The sequence below is a fragment of the Parasteatoda tepidariorum genome, chromosome 12 (assembly GCF_982258835.1).
Source record: "Parasteatoda tepidariorum strain Cologne lab strain chromosome 12, Ptep-v5.0, whole genome shotgun sequence".
Lineage (NCBI taxonomy): Eukaryota > Metazoa > Arthropoda > Arachnida > Araneae > Theridiidae > Parasteatoda > Parasteatoda tepidariorum.
The window spans coordinates 13293657-13317826 of record NC_141766.1 but is presented as its reverse complement, the minus strand read 5'-3'; the positions used below and the strand labels follow the sequence as shown (position 1 = coordinate 13317826).

At 29.7% G+C, this 24170-nt stretch overlaps 2 protein-coding genes and 1 long non-coding RNA gene across 14 annotated transcripts in view; 2 read left to right on the top strand and 1 right to left on the bottom strand.

Annotated features, from left to right (window-relative positions):
* LOC139427220 (uncharacterized) overlaps positions 1 to 1730 on the top strand; it is a 67696-nt gene extending 65966 nt beyond the window's left edge. The window contains exon 4 of the long non-coding RNA XR_011638355.1: positions 1509 to 1730. This is a non-coding gene — a long non-coding RNA (uncharacterized LOC139427220). The remainder of the gene's footprint in view (positions 1 to 1508) is intronic.
* LOC107449512 (esterase OVCA2) overlaps positions 1 to 4831 on the bottom strand; it is a 30485-nt gene extending 25654 nt beyond the window's left edge. For 4 of the 9 annotated variants that reach the window (XM_087156022.1, XM_087156020.1, XM_087156025.1 and 1 more), the window contains exons 1-2: positions 4664 to 4821; positions 480 to 564 (exon numbers count right to left, since the gene is read on the bottom strand). The gene's annotated coding sequence lies outside the window, so the exon portion shown is untranslated. Of the gene's footprint in view, positions 1 to 479; positions 565 to 4663 lie in introns of all 9 variants that reach the window. The other 5 variants (XM_087156021.1, XM_087156027.1, XM_087156028.1 and 2 more) reach the window with 3 other exon arrangements.
* A 12272-nt stretch (positions 4832 to 17103) lies between these two features.
* The window catches only part of LOC107449521 (ectonucleoside triphosphate diphosphohydrolase 1), a 30479-nt gene continuing 23412 nt past the window's right edge, over positions 17104 to 24170 (top strand). Inside the window, exons 1-4 of one of the 4 annotated variants that reach the window (XM_016065073.5) lie at positions 17157 to 17312; positions 17648 to 17763; positions 20079 to 20347; positions 22220 to 22344. In XM_016065073.5, coding sequence (XP_015920559.1) covers positions 20107 to 20347; positions 22220 to 22344 — 366 coding nt within the window. In that variant the 5' untranslated portion in view covers positions 17157 to 17312; positions 17648 to 17763; positions 20079 to 20106. Of the gene's footprint in view, positions 17313 to 17647; positions 17764 to 20078; positions 20348 to 22219; positions 22345 to 24170 lie in introns of all 4 variants that reach the window. The other 3 variants (XM_016065074.5, XM_016065072.5, XM_016065075.5) reach the window with 3 other exon arrangements.

The window sequence follows — 24170 nt, the reverse complement described above, 5'->3', positions numbered from 1 at the left end:
CTTTCATAGTATTCCATAATTTATCATAAGCCTTCTTGTTCTGACTGATAAAACTATGGAAAAAGGAGTCTACCCTATAATTCTCTCTAGAAAAAATTTGAAAAGAAGGCTTATTGCGCTTGGCCAGATACCAAGACACTAGGCCCGGCTAGAAACGGTGGCGCCAAAAACCACGTGAGAAAGCTCAGGAACAAAACAGAAAGATCCGCGGGTGTTTTATAAAAAGGGCCGCTGGCAGTATTGGATAAATTCAAAGACCTATCAAGTTTTTCAAGGACCTAAATTTAGCGGGAAAAAATTCAAGGACTTTCAAGGACCGTGGGAATCCTGTCAGGTCCAACACACATATAGCTAAAAGAAGAAATTTGCTGATTTTTTTTTTTTATCATTTCCAAATATTATTATTATTTTTTTTTGCAATAATGAAACCAAATTAAACTTTGAAATTAGCAACTTAATGTTTTATAAATTTAACTTACTTTTTATATAAGATTATATGAAGTTAAACATACTTCAGTAATCTGAATTTTTGCAAACAAAATTTAATATAAATGAACCAAACACCTGGAAAAAAAAATACATGATTAAAAATTTGACTAAATTTTAATATATTACTGTATAATAATAATATATCAATAAAACAAATTATATGTAATATGAATATCCCTTACAGCATATAATTTATTTCGATTGTAAACTCCAGAGGTGCTGAGAATGTTTGAACGTATGAACAAAGTTTGGGAGAAATTTAGGCAGCTTGAAGAAAATTTCTAGTCTAATTAAAGAAAAGCATTGCTACAAAATTTTTAACTGAAAAAAAAAAGATGTGTGTGTGTGTGTCATTTTACTAATTAAAATATTATAATTTTAATATACTTTGATTTCTATTATTTTAAAACAGGGGCTTATTTATTCAAGATTTTTTTCAAAATCAAATAGATATTTTCTTAATTAAAGAGAAAATTTTAATAAACTAGATTCTTATTTAAAATATTTAGCTTAATGAAATTCTCATAACACTTGAGATTAAATTTATATTTTAACGAGAACCAAATATGAGTTTTATTTAATATGTGTTTATATTTTATTAAGAAAAAATTTTGTTAAATATAAGAAGATTAAATTGTATGCTGAACAAGGGGAGAAATTCTCCACAGCTATTTTTAGGGAGGGGACATTTTTTAAAATAATATTTTATACAAGTTTATAGAACTTTCAATTAGATATTTAAGGAATATTTTGATTATTTAGGCAATCCTTTTTTTAATATTTGGGAGATAATTTTTAAAATCTTTTTAGCAGGGAATATTTTTTCCAGTGAAATTTATTATATCAAAGTTCAGGGCAGGATTAACAATTAAGCATACTAAGCACGTGTGTAGGGCATCAGAGATTAGGGGGTCACCACAAAGCACCAATAATTTTTTTTACACATTTCAATTTAATTCTAAGCTTTTATTCAAAATCATAGGTTAAACTAAATTGCTATTGTATTATATTTATTTCAGTTCCATGGAAAAAAAAAGAAAGTTGTGTACTGCCAATATTCTATCACAAAATGACCAATGCTAAGGACATAAAGGAGCACCTACATTGTTCAGAACATATATGAAAAGCTGTGGATAGCCTAGGCCTGAAATACAAAATTAGAGCAAAGAAGCTCTGTGTAAACAAGTGTAACAAATTGATTTACACTGACATGTCAAAGCAGCCTTTTCATCGCTGAAACATCTTGGGGACCACTAATTCCAATAACTTCTATTCCAGCTCATAAACCATTCAATAATAACTTCTATTCCAGCTCATGTTAAAATGGCCAAATTTGGCATACTGTGCGCATATTGTAAAATATTATATTTAAGTATGAAATATTAAAAGACTAAATACAAAATTTAAATAAAATTGGTGAAATAGTTCTCGAGAAATCAAGTTTTAAATATTGATGTTTTTAAAATGTGTTAACTTCGAAACTAGTTGATCTATTCCGTTCAAATTTCATGCTTTTGATATTTAAAATAACATACTTTAAAATTGCATTAACATTTGTACACATTACAAAACAGAAATTTTTTGACAACTATTAGATAAAATAAAAATTATTTGTAAATGGAATTATCGTTGGATTAACAAATTTTATAATTGTGTACAAAAATATTTTGATTTGTTTAAAAATTTCTCGAGATTTAGCAAAATGTGTATTCAAAACTATTATAAAAAAGCAAGATTTCTGCTTCCAAAAGAATCTGAATGTAAAAAACTGAAGCCAAAAATTAAAATTGATAACTACATAAGCAAAGACTGAAACGCTGTATGTGGACTGAATAACTGTTATTTCTAACTAATTCATTGATGTATATAAAATTTAAATACAGCTCAGTTGCTGAAATAAACGGTGGTGAAAAATATGAAGAAATGGATAACAATAATCAATAACAATAAGATATCGCAAAAGTTCCCCCAACACACACAGCCCCTTCAGAGGCAATAGAAACTCTTTGTCAGAGGTCCCCAACTCTTTGTCAGAGGTCCCCAACCCTATGCCAGCGGGCACCATGGCGTCCGTCGATCGGTCTAGGTGCGCCCGCTGCTTGTGCCCAAAGATAAAATATTTCAGTTTTCCATTTTCCCATAAAATGCTGTGCAAATTTTTTTTTGCTTTTTCACTATTGATGATAAACACAACCAAAACAGAAGTCGCCAGGAAAATGACCTCCATCCCCACACATATAAGCGCAAAACAAAATATAGCTGAGTTATTTTCCACTAGCGCCAAGTCTCTGTCACACTAATTCCTCCCAGCTGAAGTCCCGCAGTGGACTGATCGTTTAGACACGGTTCTCAGCAGATCACCGAAGTCAAGCATCACTGGCTGCGGTCAATGTGCCGATGGGTGACCACTTGGATCAGTCTGCTTAGAGTCCTCGTTAAACTGTTCTACCGTAAAGTGCTCGACTTTGCATGCTAGTCGTCGGGCTACCGAATCCTCAGGGATGTTTCCCAGACCATCGTCAATAGTCCATTGTGCGTCAATAGCCCATGAGCTACAACAACAACAATCCCACACCTGAAATAAAATCAATCAGTCCATTTTTATGGTTGCCGTACCAAGAAAGCGTCTTTCCGAAACTCATCAATTAGAAAGATAAATGTGTTTGCTTGTTATGTGTAAATAGTATTGCCATGCCGAAAAAACAATGTTGAACGTAATTTCCAAACAGTTCATTCTATTTTTAATGCGAGCTATCTACTTAAATCTGCAATTCGAAAAAAGAGCAGTTAAAATCAAATCTTTCGGTTCAACAGTCACTTTTCACAAGTACTAAGATAAAGGCTGGGATAGCCTGGTTGGTAGGGCACTGGGCCCACGTCCAAGAGTTCGATCCGGCTGAAGACTCTCCGTGCAGTTATGCACGTTAAATCTGTCGAGTCAAAGTACTCCATGTTCATATACTCCATGTTCCATGTTCAAAGTACTCAAATCATAATTCTGGAGGTACTGATCCAGGAGTGTCCTCATCTTCTGGATTGGTCCAAAATTACAAGGCTATGGAGTTGAACATAAGTAGTCGTAAACCCAAAATTGGGTCGGCTGTTCAATGACGGATATAAACTAAAAAGTACTAAGATAAATTCTACTATTGCTTCTTTAAAAATTTCTCATATACTCGTAAAGAAGAAAAAGCCCTTCCAGGATGGTGAGTTGTTATGAAGCATTTCCTACTGGTGCTGATTGCTTATTTAAGAAATTTTCCAACAAACATGAGATCATGTCAGCTATACAAAACTGATAGTTCTCAATTAATACTGTTTAATGGAGAATAGGAACAGTTTCAAAAGATATGCAGTTGAAGAGTGATTTGGAAATATGCGAGTGGTTCTCATTACAATTTGAAGAGTCCAACAGACATAGCCTGATAATCCCCCCCTTTTCAGGAGGATTTCTGTATCATCGTCTGCGACAGAATAATCGCCAAGTCTTGGTAACTTCCCGACAGTGGCCAGCGGGGGGGGGGGAAACATCACAGAAAGGAACCAACTTGAAGGGTACAACTCATAGCCATCACCCCCCCCCCCATCCGGGCATAACTCTAAATGTTTTTTTTTTTTTAAATTTTTCCCACTTAAAATCAATTTGGCGCAAATTGTAGTTAGAGTGGCAATCATGATACAGGAAAATCCTCCATTTTTTCCTTACATAAATACTGACACAAAGTAACCAAAAACAGCGGTTTATTTTACCTAATTTCGATAGAAAATAGTAAACAGAAAAAAGCTAAATCTATGATAGAAAATCTAGATTTCTAAACACCAATAAAAGGTAAGCAGTAAAATTTACTATAAAATAATAGAGCTGGAAAACAGTTATTTTTTTTTATCAACTCTAATAGAAATGATTTATACACAAAAAACTGTAATATAAATTAATTATTAGGCACGGAATGGCTCATAGTACATGGCTCATAGATTGTTTAGTTTACAGATTATTCAGTTCAGAAATATTTCTTCAGTCAAAGATAAGCTACTAAAGATAAGATATAGCAAAGATAGTCAAAGAGTAGCTACACAAAGATATCGTAGATGAATTAGTATAAAACATATTAATATTTTATATATTAATAGTATTTAAAATAATAAACATAATACTCATTTCAAAGGAACGTACAGATAGATAGTTGAAAATAAACGAAGAAATTCTCACTTATCCAAGGTCTGTTTGTATTCCTGCGGCGTTGAGTGCCTCACTCAAAGTTTAAACTCATTGCTGAATTCATCGTTCGTAAAACACAAAAAAATAACGCACTGTCTTGAATGCCAGACGTTTTATAACCCTAAACTTTGGCGATCAGCTGAAATGGGTGATTGCCAAACGAATTCTATCGCCAAGAGCTCGGATGTCCGATTTTTTAAGTATAAGTGTCACATTTCTTGCCTAAATAATGGTTAGTGTGACAATTTCACTTGCTAGTCATTTATTGTTGCTGCCTCGCTGTGTAAATCTAAAATTGGTATGTACCTCCCACATATTTTTTATTTGTACATATTTTGATCTCTTGCATTATACTAATTAGGTATTTTTTTCATTACATTATATTTTTTGTGCTCCTAATTATTATATTGGATATAGCTATAATAGTATGAAAATATGCATATTTGAATTAGTTACTTGGTGTATCGAATATTATTTGAAAGGAAATATGAATGACTAATAAGTTATTCTTTAATAATGCAAGGTTGGAAAGAAATCAGTTTTTTTTCTTCTCTCTTTTGAAGGTTAAATTACTATATTGCACCCTAAATTTAAAGTTACCATTAATAAGTTATCAATTTTCTTTGCATGAATATGCTCAAATGGTATAAAAAATTGTTTCACATTTTATTATATTACTAGTTTTAAAAATTAGCTTACACATGTTAAAGTTTTCTGTTTACATATTTTATTATTTGTTTGCTGCTATGATAACATTATTACTATAAATAAAATTTTTAAACTGGTATTCAAATTTAGAATAATAATAAGAGTTCATTAATTTCAATAATTGAAAGAACACAAATTGTTCTTCATGTTTTGTATATCCAGTTGCAATGCTTATAGTTTTGTTCCAGGTTGTTATGGTCATCAGTTAATGTGATGCATCCTTAAATGTAGAAAAAAGGCTCTTTCATCCACTGAATTTTCAACTACTCTGACCTGAGAATTATCAGGATAGCCAGGTCAGTGCTTGTTGAAAATCCAGTTTTGATTCTTCAAGAAATTCTGGGTTCTCCAAATCAACATTATGAAGGAAGTGGAAATATTGAATTAGTATACAGTTTAATTTGTTTTAAAGATATATTTAATAATACTTGGGTTATTTACAGAGTTAATATATTATATAGTAGTATTTTTTATATTAACTCTATATTAATTTTATTTAGTTAAGAAAATTGATTCAGAGTTATCTTTATAGAAATAATACTTTAAATTTTTTGTTACAGATTATTAAAACTTTCCGGAATCTTTTCACGAGTGGAATTTTCGAACTTAAGTGGCTTTTTTGTAAGCTGTACTTCCTTGTACTGTCATCGTTATCTTCTAATTAGAGGAATCGGCTTGCTTTATTATTTATCAAATTTATGCTAGGCTGTAATTAAAGTGTTGAAAACTTAACAATTACCATGATTTTTCATGAACATACCAAATAACTGATATTGTGTCAATATTTTTATATGAAATACAAATGCTTACTAACAATTTACCACAAATTATTTTATATATAATTTACATTTAATTTTATATTTAATTATATTTGATTTGTGTTCTATTAAGTGTATATATATATATATATATATATATATATATATATATATATATATATATATATATATATATATATATATATATATATATATATATATATATATATATATATATATACGTATATATATATATATATATATATATATATATATATATATATATATATATACGTATATATATATATATATATATATATATATATATATATATATATATATATATATACGTATATATATATATATATATATATATATATGTGTGTGTGTGTGTGTTATAATAAAATGCAACAAAAAAACCTACTTGGGTTTTTTTTTCCGAGTTTGCTTTGATAATTATTGAACAACTCTGATTTAAAATCTTCCTGATTGACCCTGATCTTTGTATGGAATCATGGAGATCTAGTGAAATGATTCTGTTCTCCCCTACCCTTACGATTAGCTCTGTTATTACAACATAACAGCCATTGAATAGTATTTTCGAATGTTTTGTTTCATTTTATTCCCCAATGTGTCTTAAGGTTAAAAAAAATGCCAGCTTTCATGATGATTTTAAGGTACAAAATACAGGTAAAGATTTTAATAATATCTCAAAATAGCATACAATGCCTTTTATGTAGAGTTTCATTGCAATGAATTTATTTATAAATACTAGTTAGAATATTAGACTTAGTTAGAATATCTCCACATCCTAGGAAAAATATTTATAAATATTAAGGAATAAAAATTCAAATTAAATTATCAATGTTTGAATTTCCTTACAGCCGTAATATTCTTATTTAGAAAGAAATTATTTATGTACTTATATTTATTTCATTTAATGCCCATATAAAAAATCATTATAATTGAAAAAGGTTTAATTCTAAAAAAAATGACACATAAGTCATCTCTGCTGGAGTTAGCTAACTAGAAAATAATTCAGGTTAAGAAGAGTTAATCACTATATAGAATACAGTTATATTCTATATAAGTTTTACAATATTTCATTCACGTCAACTGGGTGCTCTACAAATGGGGATCTGAAATTTGCAAGTAAAACAAACACTATATTCTTAGAAGAACAAATAACTGGTGTTCATTTAACATGTTATATGAACATCCATGAGTGGTGCATCTTGCCTGCAGTTTTTAGAGAGTTACAGGCGCGTGTAGAACAATTGAATAGAATGTTAGTTAATGAATTAGCTGCTAAACGTCATAGTCCTGAGATAGAGTTGCAGATACATAAAGTATAGTTTAGAAAGAAATATTTATCACTCTAACACAAACTAGCAGAAAAACTGCATGAAATATTAAATTTTCACGTGCTTATGTAAAAACTAAGATATGTTTTTATCCTGAATTTATATGTAATTAAATTAAATAAGTTGCGATGAGTGATATGAAAAGAAAAAAAACGTAACACATTCTTGAAAAAAGAAGGAAGGAAAAAAAAAACCAAAGCATTTACGCATGATATTTATTTTTTTTCAAATCTCTTCTTAATGTACTTCATGAATATTCAATTAATCATTTATATAATAATTTTCTGAGAAAAATTACTATCGCAGCAGAATTACATAATTGGGTTATAAAATATTATACAGCTAAAATTCTGAAAGCAAATACAGAAGAAAAAATATATATACACAGAAATCAATACAAACATACCTTTGTACTATGTTATCACTTTGTTGCAGAATACCTTGATAAATATGCATACTCTTTAATTAGTTGGAATCCTGTAGAAAGAAAAAGAGAGTACATATAGTACATTTATTTGATTTGAATTAGCTCCCATGAGTCTGGAAAAAATATATCCTTGCAAACCTTTCTTACAACGATTTTTTAAACATAATTATTAGAGGATTTCACCACTAATTTAAAAAACATATCATCAAAGAAAGCTATTATTTTATTAAGCATTCAATTAATCCCTTCACCTCAGTTAATAAGTGCATTGACAGTTAGATTTTTATCGGATGTCATTGATACGTGACACCGATGTGGTTATAGAGTTATAAATAAGTTTTATATAAGTTAAGTATAAGCTTATTACTCTATGGATATGGTTGACACTGAGTGAGATCACACATATAAGAGGACAAGTTTTAATTAAATAATTGTCATTTTTGAACAAGATAATTCTGTAGTTCTCTAATTCGGGCCGTTAATATATATTTTACGAATTCTTATAAGAAATGGAATAAAAAACGTGTGTAGGGATCAAATCAATATTTAGGAGAGAAAGAACAAGCACGCTGTCGAACTTTGATCAAAAACATGATATAACGAGGTTAATAAGAGATGAAGGATTAAAATCATTTGAAATTATTTTTATCGAGAACAAAGTTTTAAGGCGTTTGTGATCAAAAGCCAAGTATATTTCAAAAAAATCAACAGTTTTTTTTTTTGTCTTTTCCTGACTCAAAGAATATTTGGTTAGAAAATTTTTTTCTCTAGATATATCAAATATTTCAATATACATATATCAGATATTTCAATATAACATACTAGAATAAGTTATTAGTAAAATAATAAAATCATATGAACCCTAGTACTTAAGTTTTTGAATTTTAACACTGTATAAAAAGTTCATGCTTATTTCATCATTTTGATATTTTCTCCATTGCAATTACAATACTATTTGCTCGAATTTTATTCAGATGTTAACAAAAGACAACCTGATGACCCGTCAAATTTTATAACAGTAATGTAGAAGAGTCAGAAGATGTAATAAGTCATTTTTCACTTTAAAAAAAATTGTAGGAACGGAAGCAGAAAATAGACCAGTTTATTGAATCAAAATATACAGGCAAGTTCTTCATAATTCCAAATTCTTGGCATATCAGTTTTATTACACTGGTGTGCAAAACTTTAGCAACAAGTGGTTTTTCGGCCACAGCTCCCCAACAAGGTATAAGATAGCCACGAAATTGCAGTATAATATGCACGTAATTCAGTAGAAAGATTATTTGTATGCAAATTTTAGAAATAAAACGTCGTAGGTGATGTAAGTGTACGTAAGTCTTGTGGATCAGAGCGCGCAGGTCAAAGCTGTGATAAAAGGATGAAGAACACCGTAGTTAAAGACATTCGCTGCAAGTGCAAGTGATTTGGTTTGTGAAACATGTATTCAAGAAATCATTTAGACGACTTTACTCGAGGAAGAATGATTGGGAAGCTTGAGGAGGGGCGTAGTGTGACCAGTGTCGTCGAAGAGTTCGGGATCATCAAAAGTGTTGTTTCTCGTGCTTGGAATGCCTTTAAAACTACTGGTAGAGCTGTTCGGAAGGATGGTGGTGGCCGTCCAAGGAAAACAACACCAAGAGATGACCGTTACATTGTCCTCCAGGCGAAAAGAAACCGTTTTCAGTCAGCGATCGCCATATCTCAGCAACTGTGCACAGCCACAGGACGACAAGTATCAAGATTTACAGTAGCCAGACGCCTCCACAAAGGTGGCTTAATTGCTAGACGTTCTGAACGCTGCATACCTTTAAAAGTTAGCCATCGGCGGCACCGTTTAGGTGGTGCAGAGAACACGAAACCTGGACACCTCATCAATGGAGTCGCGTCCTCTTCACAGATGAAAGTCGTTTTAGTACTACAAGCGATTCTCAACGTCAGTTGATCTGGAGAGAGGTTGGAGCTCGATTTCCTCCCAATAACATCGCGGAAAGGGATCGTAACGGTGGTCCTGGAGTTGTCGTCTGGGATGGCATTATGTTGAACGGGCTGACTGAGCTTCAGATCTTCGACCGAGGTTCTGTAACTGGAGACCGCTACAGCAATGAGGCAATCCTACCCCATGTGCGTCTGTTCCGAGGGGCCATTGGACCAGACTTCATTTTTATGGATGACAATACCCGGCCACACCGTACTGCTAATGTTCAAGAGCTACTGGAAAGTGAAGATATCACACGAATGGATTGGCCAGCTTACTCTCCAGATCTAAATCCCATAGAGCATGTGTGGGATGCATTTGGGAGACGTCTTGCGACACGACAGTATCATCCTGGTAACACCCATCAGCTGAAAGATGCGTTAAAGGAGGAATGGAGACGTTTACCCCAAGAGCTCCTGGATAATCTGGTGCTTAGCATGGAGAGACGATGCCAAGCAACAATTACAGTAAGGGGAGGGCATATCCCATATTAGGGAACGTCTGCCAGTTGTACTTACGCTTCTTCAGGCAATCATGTGTAACGCCACTATGTGTCAAATAAGGCCTTTTTTGTTCCATACCCTACTTTAAGCTTTATATTCATTTCTGCGCCATTATTCTTTTACCATCGTTTAAGTACAAAATAATGTACATCATATTCAAATTTCATGTCAATCGGATGATTTCTTGTAGAGTTATGACGGAAAGAGCACTTGTTGCTTAAGTTTTTCACACCAGTTTTTAAAGCATTTACTCTGGTTTTTGGAGTGGTTAGTAGTGGTATAAATGCTTTTTTTTCCTTGCTTGAATAAGAGTTTGAGAAAACAATCATATTTTGCATTACACGTAAAGAGGAACCACGGAAATATCTTTCAGATTGCTTGATTCCATTTAAAAGCTCAGTAATCGCAATTAATTTTTTATAATAAATAATTTTTTTAACATCTTTGAGAGACTTCTTTGTGAATACGAGAGTCACTCTGAAAGTTTTAAGGTACAGCTAGGTTTTTAAAGTTACAGTTACAAAATTTTAGGTGTGTTCAAAAGAGTCTCCTCCAGCATCAATGCACTTTTGCATTCGAATTTTCCACAGATTAAATGCCTCAAGCCATTCATTTCTTGGAATAGATGAAAAAATGCATTTATAGCCACATCAATCTCTTCTTCTGAAGGAAAACGACGTCCACACAAGTTCTTTTTTAGATTAAAGAATAACCAAAAGTCACACATGGCTAGATCAGATGAATACGGCCGATGTTATATCACTTTAATTTGTTTTTGTTTAAGAAACTCAACTGTTAATCCGGCTGTATGTGAAGATGCATTGTCATGGTGAAGCACTAGTCCCCTAACATTCACTTCTTGTAGAATTTCTGGAAGACATTTAGTGGTATGCCAGTTTGCTGTTACTGTCTTCTGTCCTTCCAACTTGATGGCTTTGACCAATCTCGTTCTTCTGAAGAAAGTGGCATACATCACTTTTTTCAGTGCGCGTTGTCTTTTCATCATCGTGGGATCATCTTCAAAGACCCATACTTTACTTTCTTGACGCGTTGAAACGTCAAAAAACGGTATGTACATTTCATCACCCGTTACAATTTCAGAAATGATGCTGTGGTCACCATCATTTAGCAATTTAAGAGTTTCTTTACTGATTCTGACATGCTCCTCTTTTTGGTGCTCAGTTAGATTATGGAGAACCCAACGGCAAACTACTTTTTTCATATGTAATTCTTAATGTTTAATTTTGTGTATGGCTACGGATCTAATGTTAAGTTCCTTCTGTATAATTTGATAGATACAGCCAAGGTCGGATTTACGTATAAGCTAAATAAGCTGTAGCTTGGGGCCCCGAGATGACAAGGGCCCCCAGATCCTACTTTCCCCCCTCTTCTTTTAAAGTTTTATTCGGAGCTGGGGCTCTCAGAAGCCGAAAATGCATTTTTTTTCTTTTTTGCATTGTCGGACATAATAAATATAAATAAATGACTGAATAAAACAAAAAGCTTCGTTGTCACTAGTAGGGTACATATCATCTTACAAGCAATTTGAGTATTAATAAATTATTTATAAATAAACAATTTTTTAGTTTAAAAGGTAAAAAGGTTTTTTTTTTTTGCCCCATCGTTCGATCATCAGACTATTTAATATCTGTTTCTAAGGATCAGAATTCCCTTTTATTTTACTTTAAAATTGTACAAATGATATATTTAATGCTTTCATGTGATATGCAGCAGTTTTAAACAGCACTTTAAAATATCTAAAAAAGGACAGAAATTGTCAGTTAAAAAAAAATTAACTAATACTTTTGAATAAGAATTTAAATAACTACACACGTTTGTTTTGCTATCTCATTCTATATAGCATTATTTAGAGTAGACAGTTGCGTGTGGGTATGATGATGACGTAATAAAAGAGGCATACAAAAAAAGGCAAATTTCATTTCAGTTAAAATCCTCAATATTATATTTTTAAACTCCTCGAAAATGTAGTAAAAGAGGTATACAAATTAACTGTGGCAAACAAATTAATATTAAATAAGAACGAAACAAAAATGATATCAAAATATGCTGAATCACTAATGAGACCGGGATGAAAGACATCGAAACCCATTTGATTGAATAGTATAACTAGAAGGTGTTTCTAAAATTTTGAAATCTATCAGGCTTTAATTTTTTTTTTTTTTTTTTTTTTTTTTTTTTTACTGTCACAAACTTTATCAGTAATTAAAAATAATAAATTCGTTAGATTTCAATATTGGTTCTGTTTTTTCGTTGATTAAATGTTAAACATTAACAGATATCTGTCTTTTAAAACATTTCATTCTATAATAAGATAATTATTCTACAATTGTAATTATCTAAAACTAATTGCTAATTGATATAAAGCTTTGGCGTGTTCCATTGATATGTTGAATGCTCGTTTTGGCGGGATGACCGGGACAGTTGCTCTATCACATCCTAGCCACTATACACCATCAAGAGCAGAGCTGATACTTTAAACCCGTATGACATTTATTCTCTCTGATATTTAATAGACCCTTTAATAAATCCTTAAAAATATAAGCCAAAAACTTACATAAATAACGCTAATTTTTTTCTTGCACTAAAATTTAACAAATGTACTTAAAATAATTAAAAAGAAAGCAAAAATAATTAAGAAATATTTTCAATATAAGCATCAATTAAATAATATCAGCTTACGAAATGTTCTTTTTATTTTTACAAACAGTATTAATATAACGGCCCTCACCTGCTCCAGGGACTGCTGGATTGGGTTCAAAATGACAAGGCTCCGGAGTTAAATATTAGTAGTCGTAAACTCGAAATTGGATCGGCTGTGCAATGACTGTTATAAAATAAACTAATAAATTTGGCCGGAATAGCCTGGTTGATAGGGCGTTGGACTCGTGTTCGAGAGAATGGGAGTTTGAATCCAGCCGGCAGAAGAATACCCATGTATAAAATGGTGACTGGTGCATGTTAAATCTATCGGGGTCACAAAGTCCTCCAAGTTCTCATAACAAATAAATACCTCTGGGTACTAATCTAGCAGTTCCCTTGTCTTCTGGATTGGATTCAAAATGACAAGACCACGGAGTTGAATATTAGTAGTCGTAAACTCAAAATTGGGTCGGCTGTGCAATGACTGTTATAAAATAAACTAATAAATTTGGCCGGGATAGCTTGGTTGATAGGGTGTTGGACTCGTGTTCGTGAGAATGGGAGTTTGAATCCAGCCGGCAGAAGAATACCCATGTATAAAATGGTGACTGGTGCATGTTAAATCTGTCGAGGTCATAAAGTCCTCCAAGTTCTCATAAAGTCCCGGGCCCATTTTGATGTTTAATAACTCATAAAATAATAAAGATAGATTAAAATTAATAACATAAATGGTGCGATAGACTCAAAAAGTTTCATGACCCTTGTCAATGAATTTCCACGTGTGCCCCCTTCGTCACACGGAGAATATCAAGTCTATAGTCAAGTCCATAGCGGCAAGCATGTCGGATGCCGTCATTATTTTATGAGTTATTAAACATCAAAATGGGTTCGGGACTTTATAAACATCCTGTATTATCAAATTTTTTAATAATATAATGTTAATACTCAACAATAAAAAGTAATGACAGTTTACTTTAGGTGTATAGAAATGGAATTAAGCTTATAAGGGCCCCATCATTTTCAGTAGCTTAGGGCCCCACTAAGCTAAAATCCGGCCCTGGGTACAGCGATTACCATCCTTTAACATTTTTCGTATAGCAGACGCATTATCCGGGATTACTGGCCTTCCTGTGTGTTCTTCATCCTGAAGGAAATTGAGACCTCTGCTCAATTCTTTAAACCATCTGAATACAGTAACACGAGCTGGAGATTCATCACCAAATGCTAATTGCAACCGCTGAACGCATTCTTCTTGATTTAATCCTGCTTTAAAATCGTAGAAAATCATAGCGCGAAAATGATGTCGCGTCAACTCCATTTTCTCTTCTGTTTAAAGTTTATTCTACGCTAAACAAGTTGAAGTAAGTCAGTAAAAAATCGTTTGCCGTGTTAAAATACACTTTGTATTTTAAAATTAAGCCATTATTTTTATTTTGTAAATTCTTGTCTGCGCGTATCTCAAAAATTTCAGAGTAACCCTGATGTTCTTCATATCTTCAGAGTAACGAGATGTTCTTCATATTTTTGTAGCTTTTAACTCAACCCGACAATCAAAGTAACTCGCTATTTACGTATTGGAATAAAACCATACTTATAAAAGGTATAATAATAATTAATTATAATTAAGATTAAATTGAAATTAAAATTATCAAACTTTGCGTTACACGCTAAGAAAAATAAATGAAAATGCTTTTCAGATTGCTTTTATTTGGTATATAAAATAAAATAACTTGCCATTCAAGCATCGGAGTAAATTTATATTTATGAAAGTTAAAAGATTAGTTTATTTTAATTAAGATTAAATCAAAATAATCACATTTTGCGTTATACGCAAAGGAAAACCACGAAATTTTTTTTTTCTTCAAAATTGCTTGGTCATAATAGGATTCAAGCTAAATGTTCATCATCATCTCAATGAAAATATTTTTTTTAAGCAGCCATTTTTTTATTATTATTATCCTTAATAGATAGGGTACCATCTTTCTGAACAGAACGAAAAGCTCTTCTTATTAGCTCAACCCGGAAAGTAAAGTAAGTCGGATTTTAAGCATCGAAGTATAATTGCTATAAAAATAACCAATTTTAATTAAAATTATCAAATTTTGCTTTACACGCTAAGGAAAACCACGAAAATGTTTTTTTTTTAAATCGCTTTTATCGGTAATAGGATTCTAGCTAAATGTTTATAATCTAAAAGAAATAATTTTTTAATAACCAATAATTTTTTTTCCATCCTTGTGAAGCTTATCATCTTTGTGAATGTAACGAAACGCCATTATTATCTTTAATTCAATTCAGAAATCAAATTAATTAACAATTTAAGTATCGGAATACAATCATGTTCATGAAAGTTATAAGAATAGTTTATTTTAATGAAGATTAAATTAAAATAATCAAATTTGCGTTACATGCGAAGGAAAACCACGAAAAAGTCTTTTAAATTGTTGAATGGTTATAGTTTTCCAGCTAAATGTTGATTATCGTAATGAAATTATTTTTTGTAATCAAAAATTTTTTCATCGTCCTTGAAAAACAATCTGTCATCTTACTGAATATTGTGAAACACTCTTCTTATATTAATATTTTTTTTTTACACAACGCAGGAATCAAAGCAACTTGCAATTCAAGTATCAGAATAAAAGCATACTTATAAAAGCTATTGTAGTAGTAATTCTGCTATACAAACTAAGGAAAACCACGAAAACGTTTGTCAGATTTCTTGATGCTAATAGGATTCCATCGAAATGTTCATTATAGCAATGAAATCATTTTTAATAATCAATCACTTTTTTTTTATCATCTTTGATATATAGCCTATCTAAGTGATTGTTGTGAAATGCTCTAAAATTGTTTTTGTACTTTTCTGTATTTTTGTCTGCAACCCAGATATCAAAGTTATTTGTAATTTAAATTCAGGAATGAAATTATATTTTGAAAGACTTTTTGAGCGAAAATAATTAGAATTTACGTTACGCAGAAATGAAAACCACGAAAAAGATTTAATAATAAACTAATTGAACGCTAGCAGACAATTATGAGGCTCTATCTCAGCAATTATTAACATTTTCCAATTTTTTGTTCTGCATGAAATTAAATGTTTTGGGCAGCTTAGATTGCTTATAAAATTGTTCTTTATTTTATATATTTTAATTATTTTATTTTTTTAGTTATTTTCGTATTTTTTAATAAGCCCTTAAATTGTTTTTATTTATTTATTCATTTTTTTAATTTTTATTTCAAGTATTTGAATTTCAGAATAATATTAAAATCAATTTTTAAGAATATATCATTTTTTTTTCATTTTAAATTTAAAAATTATAAATCTTTAAAAAATTTAATAAAGATGTGTTCAAAATTTTCTGGCACAGAGACAAAATGTTATTATTTATCATAACAATTTATAAAAATCAAATAAAGAAAATTCAGTTGAGATCAGTGATATCAAAGTTCACTCTGACATCGGTTTGGTATAGTGATTGATCTTTCTATCTTTATATCCTTGTCTGAGTATACAAAGCAAAGGAGGGGATACAAGTTTCTATATTCATTGTCTACGAAGTGTTTCAATTGGTTTGAATAAATTATCAAACCGAGCATGGCATTAGTAAAATTGCGCCAAACAAAAATGCTAAAAATGCCATTCTAGTAAGCCTGACTAAACGATTAAGCGATAAAGATGAAAACGATGGTGCGATCGACCAATCAAATGTCTCTATTTAATAAAAAATCGGTCAGCCAAGCAAGAGCGAAAAAATAATTGGTTTTGTATCGGTGTTGGAGCGGCCATCCTTGGAATTAAAGCAAATTTGAGTGCTTTAGAGACGCGGGACTGCTATTTGCACTGAAGAATTCAAATCTATTTCGTTTTTGAAGAGTTAAAACAAGTCTATTGTTTCCAAACTTTCCCAAATCCAAACTTTTGAAAAAATTCAGTTTTAGCATGGTTTTAAGCACAGATCTTATATTGTACAAAAGTAAGACTCAGGAAGCGAAATTTTGTTTCTGCACATTTTTTGCAGTGCCTGTTCTATTCTACCTGCTGGAGATATGAAAACAAAACCGCGTGTTTAGGAACAGTTCTCTATTGTATCTCATGCTTTGGAAACTATGTACGCAATTTTACTCAGCAAATTATAGGCGTTTCTCGATTATTTTCTAAGCGTTCACAGCTCAGAGTAAATTAATTACCTTTCCTGGATGAGCTCTAGGTGGGTGAAACTATTAAAAAGTGAATTACGTATGCATATTTTAAATTACGCGATATCTAGCGAAGTTCAAAACAATTTCAATGCAATTTTTTTTTGTTTTTAATCTTATCAATTGTCTCACAACATTTAAGTTAATATCAAGTATCAAACAGTAAGAAGCAAAATATGAACTGAAACTAGAATACTTATATACTGAACTGCGGGTTTTGTACTGCTCATACTACTAATTTATTAAAATTTTATTCAGGCAAATCAGTTGGGTTGTTTTTTTCAACACTTCTTGTTTTAAGAATCGAGAGCATTTTTTTTCTTACATTTTTCTGTTTTTATTATAGCTGTACATTTAAACTCAGCGTTTTTGATAGACTATTCGTATTGCTCCTTATTTCCTGTGCATTAAGGCAAATAACCAGTAGTAAAGAAAGCTGTGATTTTCAATATTAGTTATAGTGTAAGAAATACGAAAATTTTTTTCTCTATTTCTATTTTGCTTTGTTTATTAACTTTTCTTTTTATCTGCATTTTTATTATGAAACAGAATCTTTGAAATAGCGTTTCTCATGAAAGTTGTACTTTAATCATCACTTTTTTTTAAAAAAAAATTTGATTATGTTAAAACGTTTAATAAAAATTTTCAGTGTTATATTTATTGCTTGAAAGTTAAGTGTGATTTTTGTTTTGGTTTCTATCTAGCTTTTTCTTTTTTAAGGAATTTATGATTTTATCAACATTTTTATCATATCACAGCAATTCTATTTCTATTCACCTTTATTCTTTTTTATTCACTTTTTCTTTAAAATATAATAATTAGAAAACTGAGATGTTAAGCTTTAAAATTTTTCTTTTGAGAATTACGATCGGCTTTTATTTTTCTGTTTTGCTTTTTTATCTAATCTTTTGTTTTTATGGACATTTTTATGATAGTGCGGTATTTTTAAGAGTGTTTTTGGCAGACTATATTTCTCTTAACGTTTTGTGGATACTTTTTTTCACTGAAAAATGCTATTTTTTGCATATAAGTCTAGTTTTAAGAATTAAAAGTATTTTTTGTTTTTCTTTTTTTCAACTTTTCCACTTCAGTTTTTTTTAATAGCTGTTATCCCATATCATTATTAGTTAAGTTCTGATTAATTTTCTATAATAACTAAACTTGTTTTTATGAAAAATATTTATTAATGATTTTCTTTTTAAAAAAATATGCTATTCGGCAGATGAATATTCGGTCAAATCATTATTCGTTACATCCCTATTGAAAAGCATCAATGTAGATATATAATAATTATACAATAAACTTTTTCTTAGATTCAGATGATATAGTTCTTTCCATTAGAAAAACGAGACTTTTATTAGTTTAAATTGCAGTCGTTTATGGTAGATTGTCTTTTCTGTTTTAAGATGTTAGAATTAATATTTTTGTTTAATTTCATGTTTTAGTAGGATAATTTTTATTCTGATTTTGAAAATTTAGTGTTAAAATTTTAACTTTATATTAATAATCGACTCTGTAATAATCATTTACTAAATAGGAATATATCATCTGAAGTTGCAGTTAGGAACCAGAATTTTTCAAGAGTGTTCTATCTTAGCAACATTTAATTTTATTTCACAACTCTCTTCAAAAAGTTGGTAATGCACAGTTGATTTTTTTCACATTTTATTACTAAGTTGTTTTTTTAATCAGGAAAACAATGTGTTTTTTCTCTTTTCGAAAAATAGAAATGCTGGGTATCCCCATGGCAGAGTAGTGGCGACATTAACATTGCCAAGTTCTTGCAGAAAGATTTTTCCTTTGAGAAGTAAAATATTTTTCTTTTCTGCAGAAATTTTTGAAAGATTTCATCTTTTCTTCAGAATTATATTTAAAAGAGGCTTTTCTTGCACTTTGGATTGGAAGGAAATGCTTATAATTTTTCTATTCTCATTTGAGAATAATGAAAAGGAAAGAATAAATATGTAAAAAATATGGTTTTCTTTTTTGTAGAAATTTGCATTCTACTTTTTCATGCAGTTATTAGTATTGATTTTCACATAGGTTTCAAAATCAGACATTTTTAATTCGATGTTCTTTATTACAACAACTAAATCTCAAAATAAAACACGCATTTAGTAACCCTTTTTTTTTAGTCCGATTCACGTGATTTCGCCTTCAATCTCTTTTTTCAGTAGTTACTGCTGTAGATTTCACGATTTTGTAATTTTTTTTAATGTGATGATGAATTGCAAAATGCGAAAAGGAAATAATTAGTGTGTTATCTTCCTACAAAATGTGAGAATATCATCCATAATATTAGAATAAAAAAAATATTACATATTCAATTAAAAAAATAATTTTATTTGATTTATTTACTTATTTTTTGAAGTTAACGCTCTTGTTACTTTAAATTCGTAACATGTATATATGTTATTTTTAAGTATCTTTCCTACACAGAAAATTAGTTTTTCTTTAAATTTTGTTACTCAATGAAATACTATGCTTGGCAGGGAAGATTTGTAGAAATTTGCCAAAGTAGCTAGTGAATAATTAACCAAATTCATAAATGTAGATGTTTACAAATCCCTGTGTAAAAAAAGTAGTTTTTGGAACATTCTCTGAAAAGTGGAAAAAAAATATTCCTTATAAAGTCTCGTAAATTTTTTTATTAATAATTCAAATGCATATTATACCATTCAAATCAATATGTCTGATGAAAGAAAATTCAATCTAAATTTTTCTGTGAAACTAGATTTCATTGTGCATTAATGTTTCGAATTGTTCTTTTATTGCAGAGGAAGATATACTCCTTTAAACCAAGAAATGTATACATTGTATGTGGAGAGTAAGCTTGCTGGTCCATTATTTGGAAGTGTAATTGTAGAAATGAATCCAAGAGAAAATGTAGGTAATATTGTTGACACCTACTTACATGCTCTACAAAATGAAGAAAAAGTACCTGGCTTGGCAATTTATAATGGCAATAACCAAAAGCTTGAATGGAATGCTACTCTAGAATCTCAAGGGATTGAGGATGGAACCAGAGTGTTTATTGGTCATGATAGTAAGTTTAAATTTTGTTGTTGATTCATCTTTTTTATTTTCAATTTGTTTACATTGAGCCTTTTGTTTTGAAGGAACTTGAGTATGCTTTAAAAATATATTAATGGGTTATTTTTTATTTATTATATATTCTTATGTTAACTTTTCTTATGGTTAAGGTTATTTATTATATATTATGTTCACTTTTTTATGGTTAAGGTTATTTTTTATTTATTTATCAAGTTAACTTTTTTATTGTTTCAGTTCTCTAAGTAAAAATTTTACTAGATAGTTATGGAAATCAGAGGGTGCAGGAGAAAAACTACTTGCTTGCCACTAAATAGAATGAGTTCTGTATTTTCCAGGGAGAATCTTTTTTGTAGAAATTTATGGTTCAAAAACCATCCAACAAACAAACCATTACTCTCAAAAGGTGAATGCAGGAGAAGAAAAGGGGGAGCAGTGACCTTGGAGAATGAGCTGAGTTAAAATTTTGTGTTAGTTGAGATGCTGATACAAATCTTAATATTTTATGTAAAAAATACTTCTATTTCGTCTCAAAATGCAACTTAAATTTAAGTTTTTTACCAAATCTTGATGGGTTTTTTGAGAAATTGGAACTATTTAGATACAAGACTAGAAGGTTAATTTCCAAGATAATTAGATAATTATCAAGATCTTAGTAAATGCTAAGCTAACAACAAGAAACATACTTATAAGTTTTCGCAATATTTTAAATATTTTGTACTTTGATATATAATTTAAAATAATTATTAAAAGATTTTTCTTAGAAACTATAATAAGACTTTTTTCTCTAAAAATATTTGCTAATTGTGGGCTCCATAACTTCTTTATTCATCTCATTTATCTAAACTTTTATTACTGTTGTATTTTATGTTGCACATAGGTTTTTATATATTTGTTTTTATGTATAGTTTTATGTACCACTATTGGTCTGAGTATAGAACATCTAATCTTTCACGAAAGTTATTTGATGTGAATAATCATTTAATATTACTGTAACAACTGTCTGTTTTTTCATTAATGTGTTTTATAAGAAGTCATTTTTAATTAATTTTAAACAATTATTAAGATAGTATATTTCATAAACACTTTATTATGAATACGCTTTAGATACAGTGAATGAATAAAGTAAAAATGTAGAATGAAAGGATACCAATAGATGCATCAGTGAATAGGTGAATTAATACAAGTCAGTAGTATATAGCAGTGAATTTGTTATTGAAGGATATTTTAGTGAATTGTTGAATGAATGAATGAGTTTATAAATGAGTTTATAAATGCATAAAAATATTTATAAAGCTATAAGTTGGTTTACGGCAGTCAATGACAAAAGTTTTTCATTTTTAAAATAGTTTTTAACAAAATGATGACGTTGAAGGTAAATTATAGCAATGTATATCGAAAATGAAACTCCAGAAACAGCTGGTTTTGAAGATTCTATAAAATTGTTTGCAATAATGATAAAATTGTTTGCTCAATTGAACTATTGGTTTTCTTTCTTAACCTTGAATGCATTCATTCTAATTTTTCTTATTCTCATGTTTCCCAACTCAACATTTAGGATTGATATAGATTTCATATTTATTTTCTCTATTAGAAATATTGTAATTTAAAATAAAAAAAGCATTTCTCTATATCATATTGATTACACCAACAGGACAATTCAAGGATTTTTTTTTCTTTTAAAAAAAGATTCCTTTTCCAAAATGGAGTTATTGGTGCCGTTTTCAGTATTGCCTGGGGTGCAATGTCTTCTGACTGCACTGTTTTATATTATTACTTATGTATTGATAAGAACAGCCTCTTTTTTATACTATTGTGCAAATGTGGAAAATTTATTTCGAAGTATATAGTATGATACTTTTTAAAGGATCTAATTTTATGAAGCCTGTCCATGTTGCTGTTATTGGTCTTTCTACAATTCTCATAGCTTGTGTACTTTTTGTTGTTACTGCTTTATTGTATGGAACGACTGGAGGAATTATACCTTTTGATGTAAGTAACTGATTTAAGGTTATCCAAAAAAATAAATATAATTTTTGTTATCTTTAATAATGTCACATTAAATGTATTTATTTAAGCTTTACATTAATGAATATTTTATTTGCAAATTTATATCTAAAAAATAGACATTTTAAAAACTTTGCAGAAAGGAGGATTTTAATGAGTAAAATTTTAAAGTTTAGTTTTATAAATTTTTTTTATTGTAAATTGATAAATGTAATTGTTTTTGGGAAAGCTACATATTTTATTATTGATTAATAAAATATGTAGTGTTTACTCAAATAGTTTTTAAATCTCTAAAACATAACAAAGTGAATGAAAGCATAAACCTTATGCTCTCCTAATACTTTAATATGCTGTTTTAACTAATATTTAACTAATGTAAACACTAAATCATTTAAACCATATAGTACAATATATCTATATTATTTCTAAAATTCATAAAATAATGTAGTTACAGGGTGCATGGTGTTTTTAAAAAGTGTTATTTATATTTTTTAAAAGCTCTGAAAGGTGCTTTTTTTATTCGGAGTTGTGAAAAGTGTTTAATTTTCTATCTTTTAAAAAATGATTTTTGTTTTTCTAAATATAATTGTTCTAAATATAATTGCCGTATTGATAATTGTTCTTAATCGCAAAAAATGCATGTTTTTCATAATTTTCTCTGCAATATTTATTAGAAACTAGTTATTTTATCTTGATTATGTAAAATTCTTTGATTATGTAAAGTTATTAAAGTTTTCATAAACTAAGAACTTTAAACGATAGGAAAAAAAATTATTACTCCACAGATCCTAATTATGATTTTTTTTGGAAAGTGATTAAAAATATATTTTGAGTGGTTCAAAAGTACTTAAAGGGTGCTTATTCTTGTTGAAAAATCTGGCTACGCACCCATAGTTACTAATTATTAAGATAAAAAAATTTTAAGTTTTAGAAAGGTCCTTTTCAATGTCTACTTAGAGGTAACATAGGAGTGCAAAAGGTTACAAAACTTAATCTGAAACTGAAGGATAAAGAAAAGTAACAGATTTTGTCTATGTATTAGAGAATGGGGATGGAAATGAAAACAAGGACTTCAAAAGGAAAAATATAAAATGGACTAGAGATATCATAAAAATAAATTTAAGTTATTCATACAAAACTTCAGGGTTTCATATTAGGAAAAAGTATGCAAAAATTTAATTAATCTTAGAAAAAGAGTCCAGTGGTAGAGTAATCAAAGCTTAAATCAGTAATTATATTCAGCAGAGAAATCAGAGCCTTTTCATTGAGTTCTTTATTCACACCTAAAATTTAATACAAACTAAGAGATGGCTCATTAGACTCACTGGGTTTTACTTTCTTTTTTTAGCATTGAAGTAATAACTATAAATATGTTTCTAAGACTATAATTTTTATAATTGTCTTTACAAAAGATTAAATATCATTTTATGAAATCTTTGTTTTTTTCCTTTATCTCTCTGTTGTCAGTTACATCATATTAATTTTAAATTTGAATGGAATGCTTAACTGAGCCTTGTCAATCCTTCAGGATTGTAAGATGCTGCTGAATTAGTAAATTTTAATCTTGAAATCCTGTAGAGCCAAAAAAAAAACAAAACAATATAGGATTGCATTCCATGAATATAGCACCGGGCACAAAATAAAAAACAGACCACCCTCAATTACTTTTGATCTAGTGATCGGATCTTCAATTCAGACTCAATTTTAATGGCTCTAGGGGGTGACTTCAAATAAGCAAACTAATAAGTGCAAACGATATTTTAAGTTATGGAATCAGACACAAAAACGTTTTTTCTCTGAATAAACTTGTC